Raw genomic sequence first — 11,605 nt, 5'->3', positions numbered from 1 at the left:
ATGGAATGGCGATCATTCAGATCTATCACAGCGGATATCCATGGATGCTCGGACCAGGGACTCCATCTCTTGATGGATCCGTCCGGAGCATCTGTCCCTGGGGACATCCTTCTTGAGACTGTCCTGGGAGATTGTGTCTCGCAGGATGGGGAGCTGTTTGGAGTGCCAGGATGGCACAAGGAAAATGGACCCGGGAGGAGTCTCTCCTTCCGATAAATATTCTGGAACTTCGAGCAATTTACAATGCTCTGAGGGCGTGGCCTCTTCTGGGGTCGTTCTGCTTCATCAGATTCTAAACCGACAACATTACGTTGGTGGCTTAGATTAACCATCAGGGGGGTACTAGCAGCTCCCTAACAATGAGGGAGGTGTCTCGGATTTTGGAGTGGGCGAAGTCCCACAGCTGCTCGCTTTCAGCGATCCACATTCCAGGTGTGGACAACTGGGAAGCAGGCAATCCTTCCATCCTGCTGTAGAGTTTACAGAGATTTGTCTCGGATGGGCAACGCCGGAGATAGATCTCATGGCGTCCAGACTCAATTGCAAGCTACCCCGATACGGGTCGAGATCGAGCGATAGATGCCTTAGTGGTGCCTTGAGGTTTCAGCCTAGCTTACATTTTTCCACCGTTACCACTTCTACCTTGTGTAGTGGCATGCATCAAACAGGAGCGAGCTTCGGCCATCCTGATTGCTCCATCGTGGCCACGGATCTGGTGGGGATGTCATCCTCTCCGCCATGGAGGTTACCCTGTTGCAGGGATCTACTGGAACAGGGTCCCTTTCAGCATCAAAATCTCGTTTCTCTGAAGCTGCCTGCGTGGAGATTGAATGCTTAGTCTTAGCCAAGAGAGGTTTTCCTGAAAGTGTGATTGACACTCTAGTTCAGGCAAGGAAGCCAGTCACTTGTCGCATCTACCATAAGGTGTGGAGGACTTACTTGTCCTGGTGTGAGAAGCAGGGATATCCTTGGCACAAGGTGAAGGTATCCAGGATTCTGTCCTTTCTCCAGGAGGGTTTGGAGAAGGGTCTTGCCGCTAGTTCCTTAAAGGGACAGATTTCATCATTATCAGTCTTGTTGCACAGGAGAATCGCTGAGCTTCCTGACATTCAATCTTTCGTGCAGGCTCTGTCTAGAATCAGGCCTGTCTTTAGGCAGTCTGCTCCCCCATGGAGCTTAAACTTGGTCCTTAAGGTATTGCAGAGGGTTCCGTTTGAGCCTATGCATTCCATTGACATTAAGATTCTGTCCTGGAAGGTTCTCTTCCTGTTGGCTATTGCATCGGCACACAGAATATCTGTGCTCGCTGCCTTGCAATTCGAGCCTCCTTACCTGGTTTTTCATGCGGATAAGGTGGTTCTTCGGTTTGGGGTTTCTTCCCAAGCTGGTGCCTAACCGTAACATCAATAAGGAAATAATTGTTCCTTCTTTGTGTCCTAACCCTTTCGTCTTCTAAGGAGAGGTTACTTCATAATCTGGATGTGGTTCATGTCTTGAAGTTCTATCTTCAGGCTACAAAGGATTTTAGACCGTCTACATCTATTTTTGTGGTGTATTCCGGGAAGCGCAAGGGGCAGAAAGCCTCTTCTACTTCTTTGTCTTTTTGGTTGAGGAGTTTGATTTGCTTGGCCTATGAGACAGCGGGACATAAGCCTCCTCAGAGGATCACGGCTCATTCAACTAGAGCTCTGGCTTCGTCTTTGGCCTTCAAAAATGAGGCCTCTATGGAGCAGATTTGTAAGGCGGCTACCTGGTCCTCCTTACACACTTTTACAAAGTTTTACAAATTTGACGTTTTTGCTTCTGCGGAAGCTGTTTTTGGGAGAAAGGATTTACAGGCTGTTGTTCCCCCTGAGATTAGGGTCCGCCTTTTTACCCTCCCGGTTTCATTCAGTGTCCTCTGAAGCTTGGGTATATGTTTCCCAAAAGTAATGAATGAGTCCACGGCTCCCGACCGTAACTCCGGTGGTCGGACCTAAATTTAATTTATCTTCTGGCACCATTTAAACCCTGATATTTCTCCTACTGTTCCTTGTTCCCTCGGCAGAATGAGTGGGGGAGGTATTTAAGCCTTTGGCTGGGGTGTCTTTGCCTCCTCCTGGTGGCCAGGTTCTTTATTCCCAAAAGTAATGAATGAAGCCATGGACTCTCCTCATACAGATGGAAAGGAAATTATCTGGTAAGCATAATTTATGTTTTTCACCTCTTAACCCTGGTTTCTGTCTTTTCTACCTTTTTATGTCTCTCTGCTCTGCTATACGTAAACGGTGTGGGGATAGGAGGTGGGAGGGATTAAAGCTCTTGTGAGGGTTCTTGACCTCCTTCTGGTGGCGGAAAATATATCCCACATGTTATGGACACCTATGGACTCTCATCATCCCAAAATAAATTAATTTATTGGTAAGTATAAATTCTGTTTTTCTTATGGGAAAATCATCAAAGGGGTTTGATGCTGACTATAATCTTAAATTTATTTTTACTCACCACGTCTAGATGTCATATGACCTAGAATAGATGTTTGCTTAGTAAATTAGTATTTAACTTTTTGTATCTCCCTTTATAGGCCCTGTAAAACATGGCAGAATGGGATTTGCTACGGGTATTACTAGACGAAGTTCAAGATTACTCCACGCTTACAGGGAAAGTTTGGATGACTGTGCTCTTCGTCTTCAGGATTTCTGTCCTAAGCCTTGCTGGGGAGTCAGTATGGGGAGATGAGCAGTCCGATTTTGTCTGTAACACTGAGCAGCCAGGCTGTACCAACGTCTGCTATGACAAGGCCTTTCCCATTTCACATGTTCGTTACTGGGTGCTCCAGTTCCTCATTGTCAGCACCCCTACATTATTGTATCTGGGTCATGTAATCTACTTAACCAGAAGAAGGGAGAAGCAGAATGCCCTCATGGTGGCACAACAATCAAGCAAGGAAAAAGAGGAGGAAAATCCACAACGCAAGGAACCCATTCGTCTTGTGAAGATCCAAGGAGTCCTTTGGTACACCTACACTGCTAGTGTGATTTGCAAGACCATCTTTGAAACAGGATTCATAGTTGGTCAGTGGTACCTCTATGGATTTATGATGCCGGCAGTCTTTGTGTGTCAGCGAAAACCTTGTCCACATAAAGTGGATTGCTTTGTGTCACGACCCATGGAGAAAACAATCTTCATTTTGTTTATGCTCATAATGTCTCTAATCTCTCTTTTGCTCAACCTTCTGGAGTTAATGCATCTCTTTGTCAAGTCATGCTATGCATCTAAAAAGCAAGGCTCATCATATTCTACAGCTGTCTTCCAAGAGATGCTGCTGTCCCCACAAGAATCCAACTCTGACCCTACATCCAGAAACAATGAAACAGAGCTTCCCAAATACAATAAATCATCTAATGAGCAAAAATGGCCACATATTCCATCGGATCAGGATCACATCAGTCACTATACAAAAGCAGAGCAACATTCTGTCTCCCTAGAGACACTGAGGTCCCCACAGGAATCCTACTTCCACCTGTCATCTAGGGGTTCTGGCACAGAACTTCCTGAATACCGTAAATCATCTTCTGTGCAAACATGTCCGCGTATTTCATTGGAGCAGAAGAACAGTCGCTTTATCAAAGCAAAAGCACCACCTATTCCATTGGATCAGAAGTACAATAGTCAACATATCAAAGCAGTGGCTCCTTCTGTCTGCCAGTCAGAAGACAGCCTAACTGTGGTGGGTTGTGGTTCACCAGGTCGAGTAAGCAACCAGAGCTCAATTACTGTCAAGTCTTCAAAGTCATATGTGTGATGTCAATGTAGCTCATGTCACTGTGATTCTGGAAATGTTATCATGGCAAAGAGGCTTAATGTTGTGTCCTCACTGGGCAGTTTGTTTAGCCAGGTGCACAGTGTCTTTAACCATGTCAGTGTTTCTGTCAGTTGTGTGTTCATTTAAGTTTTGGTTTAATGGGGAGCTGGCTATGACCAGTAGATGATTGTTAAGTTATATGTAATTTTTGTAAAGTTTTTTATAAGTGCAAGGTCAGTGGAACTACTCAACCATGATTTTGTGCCAGCAAGACAATTCTCAAGCTACCTCATATAACACCTTGCTGTTGATTTCTAAGCACTTAAAGTCGTTCTGCATTTGTTTCAAATAATAAAAAGTCTTGTTTAGGTGTTTCTGTTTCTTATTTTTTCTTTCCTTTCAGAAATAAGATAATAGATGCTGAACTGTGCAAGAGATACTGTATATAACAAAAGAGAAATATGTCAAGAAGAAGAAATATATATACAGAGTCAGAGGTCTTATATTAAACATATAATACAGAACAAGAGCTATATAACAAAAGAAATACGTCAAGAAGAATTACATATACAGCGTCAGAGGTCTTATATTAAACATATAATACAGAACAGGAGATATAGGGTCTTATATTAAACATATAATACAGAACAGGAGATATATAGCAAAAAGAAAATTTATGCTTACCTGATAAATTTGTTTCTTTTTAGATACGATGAGTCCACGGATTTCATCCTTGTGGGATTACGCCTCCTGGTCAGCAGGAGGAGGCAAAGAGCACCACAGCAGAGCTGTATGTATAGCTCCTCCCTTCCCTCCCACTCCAGTCATTCGACCGAAGTTAGGAAGAGAAAGGAAAAGCCAAGGTGCAGAGGTGTCTGAAGTTTAACAAAAATAAAGACCTGTCTTATAAAATCAGGGCGGGCCGTGGACTCATCGTATCTAAAAAGAAACAAATTTATCAGGTAAGCATAATTTTTTTTTGTTTTTTTTAAAGATACGATGAGTCCACGGATTTCATCCTTACTTGTGGGATACAATACCAAAGCTATAGTACACGGATGAAAAGGGAGGGACAAGACAGGGAACCTAAACGGTAGGTACCACTGCTTGAAGAACCTTTCTACCAAAAACAGCCTCAGCTGAGATTAAGGTATCAAATTTGTAAAATGTTTAAAAAGTGAGAAGAGAAGACCAAGTTGCAGCTTCACAAACCTGTTCAACAGAAGCATCCTGTTTGAATGCCCATGAGGAAGCAACAGCCCTAGTGGAAAGAGCCGTAATTATTTCAGGAGACTGCTGTCCAGCAGTCCCATATTCAAAATGGATGAAATTTCAGCCACAAAGAAAGAGAGGTAGCCGTAGCTTTCTGACCCCTACGTTTCCCTGAAAAAACGACAAAGAAAATGATTGATGAAAATCCTTAGAAGCTTGCAAGTAGAACTTCAAGCACGGACAACATCTGAATTATGAAACAGACGTTCCTTCTGAGAAGAAGGATTAGGACACAAAGATGGAACAACATTATCCTGAGTAATGTCCTTGTCCGAAACAACCTTAGGAAGAAAACCAGGTGTAGAACGTAACACTACCTTATCGGCATGAAAAATAAGGTAAGGAGAATTATATTGTAATGTCGAAAGCTCCATCGAGCAAAAGAAATAGTAACAAGAAATAAAACTTTCCAAGATAATAACTCAATATCTATGGAATGCATAGACTCAACGGAATCGCCTAAAGAACCTTAAGATCGAAATTCAAACTCCATGGAGGAGCAAGTGGTTTAAACACAGGCCTGACCCTAAGCAGAGCCTGTCAAAAGGAGAAAACATCTGGGACATTTGCCAGACGCTTGTGTAACAAAATAGATAAAACAAAGATCTGACCCTTTAGGGAACTCACTGAAAAATCCCTTCTCCAAACCTTGGAGAAAAGACAAAATCTTGGGAATCCTAACTCTACTCCGTGAGTAACCTTTGGATTCACACCAATAAAAATATTTATACGCTATCTTAAGGTAAATCTTCCTAGTTACAGACTTACATGCCTGAAATAAGGAATTCACGACCGAATCAGAGAAACCTTGCTTGTATAGGATCAAGCGTCCAATCTCCAATCAATCAGCTTCAGAGAAACTAGACTTGGGTGGAAGAAAGGACCCTGAATAAAAGGTCCTTCATCAACAGAAGTATCCAGGTTGCAGAGATAACATGCCCACCAGATCAGCATACCAAACCCTGTGAGACCACGCAGAAGCGAGGAGGATCACTGATGACTCCTATAGGATTTGAACAATCGCCCGGGAAGGAAGCACAAATGGGGGAAATAGACATTCCAGGCTGAAGGACCAAAGAAATGTCAAGGCAGCTATCAGCTCGGACCAGGGCCCTAGACCTGGACCCATAACCCAGAATCCTGGCATTCTGACACAACGTCATGAGATTCAACTCCAGCCGATCCCATTTGAAAATTAGGTCGGAAAATGCTCACAAATGGAGATCCCACTTTCCCGGATGAAAAAAATCTGTCTACTCAGAAAATCCGTTCCCAAGGGTCCACCCCTGGGATATGGACAGATAGCAATAAGGAGCCTCCGCTCACCGAATAATCTTGGCCACCTCAGCCCTCATTAAAGGGACAGTCTAGGCCAAAATAAACTTTCATGATTCAGATAGAACATGTAATTTTAAACAATATTCCAATTTACTTTTATCACCAATTTTGCTTTGTTCGCTTGGTATTCTTAGTTGAAAGCTTAACCTAGGAGGTTCATATGCTAATTTCTTAGACCTTGAAGCCTACCTCTTTCAGATTACATTTTAACAGTTTTTCACCACTAGAGGGTGTTAGTTCACGTATTTCATATAGATAACACTGTGCTCGTGCACGAGAAGTTATCTGGGAGCAGGCACTGATTGGCTAGACTGCAAGTCTGTCAAAAGAACTGAAAAAACGGGCAGTTTGCAGAGGCTTAGATACAAGATAATCACAGAGGTTAAAAGTATATTATTATAACTGTTAGTTATGCAAAACTGGGAAATGGGTAATAAAGGGATTATCTATCTTTTAAAACAATAAAAATTCTGGTGTAGACTGTCCCTTTAAGGAACACCTCGTTCCATCCTGGTGTTAACAGATTGTCCGTCTGAAAAAAGATGAAACTGGGCCGAAGCCAACTGAGGCCAGAACAAAAGAGCCTTGAGCTTGCTCCGAGTACCAGGAAGTCTATAAAAAGAAGAGACTCCACCAGAGGCCACACACTGCTAAATCAAGTTCCCTGGAATAAATGATCCAGAGACTAACTGACGAGACAAATCCACATAGACTCCTTTCCGTGAGTATGCTTAACTGAATAGACCTGAAGTGGAAGCAACAAACGGAATTGTAAGGTACACAAGATACTGCTCAGTTGATCAACCTTGAAAAGATGAAAGGTAGAGTAGACCACACCGGAGAGTGAATCTGCAACCCTTGGGTTGTTACAACGTTCAGCTACAGCACCGTAGCATGCTAAGCTACCTGTCCGGCTATTGTCCCTTGCTGTCACCAGCAGTCCGACTACTCCTAAGTACTAAGCCACTGAAGGCCGAGAAGTGGATTGAAGGACTAGATAGAAATTAATTTCCTGACCTTAGTCAGAAAAACCTTCATATTATATGGAACCAGTCATGATTCCTAAGAAAAAACTACCCATGTGCTTGGGACTAAGGAACATTTGTCCAAAAACACCTTCCTCTCATGGGATCACGGGAAGAATTAGACCATATCCACGTAAATCCTGCTTGCTGCAAGGATGACGCTGGAAATGGGACATCAGCCAGATAGAGCGCCATTGCAGTGACCCGTAACTGAAGCATTGCCCAATAGCGATCCGAGAGTCTCCGTAAGAACTCGGAACTATGGCAAGATCGAAAGGACCATGATAGAAGTGGGTGTCCAGTAAGTCAAACCCTAAAACTTGAGACGATTCTCGTGAACGGCACATGAAGGCACTTGTTCTGAAATCCACCGTTGTCATAAAATGACCCACTAGGATTAAGGGAGGAATGGCACAATTAAAAGTATCCATCCTGAAGGACAGTACCCTTCTTACAAAATGGTTTGAGGATCCCTGTTTTATGAGAACCAGATCCTGAACCAGTATTAAAACTGGAACCATCACTCCCAGGTCTAAGAGATCTCCTACACAGTGCAAGGACGACTCTCCTTTTGTCTGATCTTCGGACAAGATTGAAAGCAGAAACTGCCTCTGAGAGGAAAACATTTGAGCTTAAAACCAAACTTAAGGGGAAAACGGAGAATCAGCCCCCACAAGATCCAATTCCGGACCGGGACACGTTCTCCATGCTGTCTGATTCAACAACAGGCTATGCGATTTTTTTTATCAAGCCAGGTCTCAACAAAGTTAGCCCCTGGCAAGGAATTATAGAACACATAATCGTAAAACAAGGCTCTAACCATAAGGTCCCAAGAACCGGAACAGAGCCCAATGCTCCCAGTTTAAAAACTGGAAGGGAAGAAAATGAAATAAAGGAATCAGCCATAAGAAAACCTTTATCCAGTCCTGGATTTTATCCAGGGCAGCCACCGACTGAATAGTATCAGACAGCGCAAAAAAAAACCAATATGCCGTCACAATCTAAAAAATATAGGGAATGTACCACTCCATCTGAAACTGAGATTCTCCGTAACATGGAGGAACCTTATGGAATAGCAATTCCTCTAGCAATGCTTTTACCCCGCTTAAAAGTATAGAATGCATCAGAACCCCGAACGCAGGGCACTGCATGTGGTCACAAAATTTAAATGGAAACAATAGAAGAAATTTGTGGACGTTGTTAACAGACACTCAAACAGCAATCACCGCAGAGGAAGTAGATTCAAAAAGAGAAAATAATCTTAACATAATTTCCACATCGGAAACTGTTCCTTTAAATCAGAAATGGAACTCTATTCATGTGTGCATATGTATTCATTTATTATAATGTACACAATCCAGAAAGAACATTAAAATTGTTGTAAACAGACAATGCTATGTACATCAACAAACAATGGCTTTGCAAAGAACCGCAGAGAACTGCCTGTGGTTCATAAAGTTATTCTGGACACTAGTAGAAATTGTGTGCATGGAGTGACCAGTGTCACCAGACTCTTAACAGCCAGAGCTTTAAAAGGAGTATCTTTTAAAAAAAAAAAATTGATACATTAAAAAAAAAACTACTGTTTCTTTAAAAGTTAAAATAAAATCATCTTTTGAGAGCCCTGGAAACATCCTATCACAAAGGATGAACTAACCCAAACAAATGAAATCTATATAATAAAAAGAACATTTAAAACAGTGTACTGTTCTTTAAAGATTAAAAACCACAGTGTGTTCATTGTGACATTTAAGTAGTAAGCAAACAGTCTTGGACCTACTGAACCTCAGCCTGTGTGCTGAAGTTGCCCAAGTGTCCAAGTCAACAGAGTAATAATAAACTCTTTAATACGGCTGACACACAATGTATATCTAGTACTGAGTGTGATATACCTGTGTGAAACGCCCTACCCCCTGGAATCATAATGGAGGAAGGGAGCACAACTCTGCTCATATATCTCTGCCCCTCGTGGGCGTGTCAACAATCCACTCCCGGTCGCCATTAATGTACTAAACAACCGGGAGCAAAACAAGCTGCGTGGTTCATGTCACAATGTCTAGAGATTATAGAACACTGTGATACATGAAGAGCTTATAGACATGTAGTGTGCCCCCTAATACTGAAAAACAGCAGGAGAGGAAAAAGTGCGCAGTCCCACAAAAGATGGCCCCCACAAGGCTCCGCCCATCGTGGGCGTAACATCATGTAGTTCCCAGTCGCCATAAGTATATTTATAACAACGCCACCGGGAACTGGCTGTGTCATCAGAAACTTGGGGTTAAACTTAGTTACTGCTCCGAATAAAGAATAAACCTAACACTCCCCACTGAAAGTAAATTACCCACAGCTCGAATGACCCCCAAAATAAACAGCGAGCTCCTTAGCCCATCAAGGGCGCAACAAATCTGAAACTCCTGGTTGCTAATGAGAGAGTTATAGAGCCAACGGAGCCGTCAGAAACATGGGAACAAGTTTGGCTACTGCTTTTTCTTTTTTACCAGTTCAGCCAAATGATGTGTAAACGATTACACCCAATAAGTCATTGTTACAAAGTTAATCATAATAACAAAAATTCAATACTTACCTTGAATGCTGTGCGACAGCATGGCAGTCCAGCAGGTTTTCAGAGGTCCTCTCCCTCCCATAGCCCTGTGGAATAAGATAAGCCTGAGTGAAATGTGCTTAGGCTATCTGTATTTAGGGCAGCAAATATGTATAGGAGACGCAGTGAGAATTATGTCCCACCAGTTCCTATTGCTTTAAAGCCACCAAATGCCCTCTGTAGAGACTGATCTGGTCTAGGCTACACCCTCGAACAAAGTAGCACTCACTGGCACCACTTTAAAAATAATAAACTCTTGATTGTAGAATCTTTTACTAACACCTCACATTGCCATCTCCTATCTTACTAACACAGGCAAAGAGAAGGACTGGAGTGGGAGGGAAGGGAGGAGCTCTGCTGTGGTGCTCTTTGCCTCCTCCTGCTGACCAGGAGGCGTAATCCCACCAGTAAGGATGAAATCCGTGGACTCATCGTATCTTTAAAAAGAAAGAAATATGTCAAGACGAAGAATTACATATACAAACATCAGAGGTCTTATATTAAACATATAATACAGAACAGGATATATATAACAAAAGAAATATGTCAAGAAGAATTACATATACAGCGTCAGAGGTACTTAAATTAAACATAATACAGAACAAGAGCTATATAACAAAATACATTTGTCAATAAGAAGAATTACATATACAGAGACATTAAACCCAAAATGTTTCTTTCATGACTCAGACAGAGAATACAATTTTAAACAAAATTCCAATTTACTTCTATTATCTAATTTGCTTCAATATTTAGATATCCTTTGTTAAATAAATAGCAATGCTCATGGGTGAGCCAATCACATGAGGCAAATATGTGCAGCCACCAATCAGAATCTACTGAGCCTATCCAGATATGCTTTTCAGGAGCTATATAACAAAAGAAATATGTCAAGAAGAAGAATTACATATACAGTGTCAGAGGTCTTATATTAAACATATAATACAGAACAGGAGATATATAACAAAAGAAAAATGTCAAGAAGAAGAATTACATATACAGCGTCAGAGGTCTTATATTAAACATATAATACAGAACAGGAGATATATAACAAGAAATATGTCAAGAAGAAGAATTACTTATACAGCGTCAGAGGTCTTATATTAAACATATAATACAGAACAAGAGATATATAACAAAAGAAATATGTCAAAAAGAAGAATTACATATACAGTGTCAGAGGTCTTATATTAAACATATAATACAGAACAAGAGATATATAACAAAAGAAATATGTCAAGAAGAAGAATTACATATACAAACATCAGAGATCTTATATTAAACATATAATACAGAACAGGAGATATATAACAAAAGAAATATGTCAAGAAGAAGAATTACATATACAAACATCAGAGGTCTTATATTAAACATATAATACAGAACAGGAGATATATAACAAAAGAAATATGTCAAGAAGAAGAATTACTTATACAGCGTCAGAGGTCTTATATTAAACATATAATACAGAACAGGAGATATATAACAAAAGAAATATGTCAAGAAGAAGAATTACATATACAGCGTCAGAGGTCTTATATTAAACATATAATACAGAACAGGAGATATATAACAAAAGAAATA

General features: G+C 41.2%; 1 protein-coding gene across 1 annotated transcript; it reads left to right on the top strand.

Annotated features, from left to right (window-relative positions):
- Window positions 1–2,575: 2,575 nt before the first annotated feature.
- Window positions 2,576–3,784, top strand: LOC128636445 (gap junction alpha-2 protein-like). The gene has a single exon (XM_053689459.1). The coding sequence runs from the start codon at window positions 2,576–2,578 to the stop codon at window positions 3,782–3,784; it is 1,209 nt and encodes a 402-aa protein (XP_053545434.1).
- Window positions 3,785–11,605: the final 7,821 nt, after the last annotated feature.

Source organism: Bombina bombina, chromosome 7 (genome assembly GCF_027579735.1).
Source record: "Bombina bombina isolate aBomBom1 chromosome 7, aBomBom1.pri, whole genome shotgun sequence".
In the NCBI taxonomy this organism is placed as follows: Eukaryota; Metazoa; Chordata; class Amphibia; order Anura; family Bombinatoridae; genus Bombina; species Bombina bombina.
Note: the sequence above shows the minus strand (reverse complement) of the source record. Positions and strands in the feature narration are given on the sequence as shown.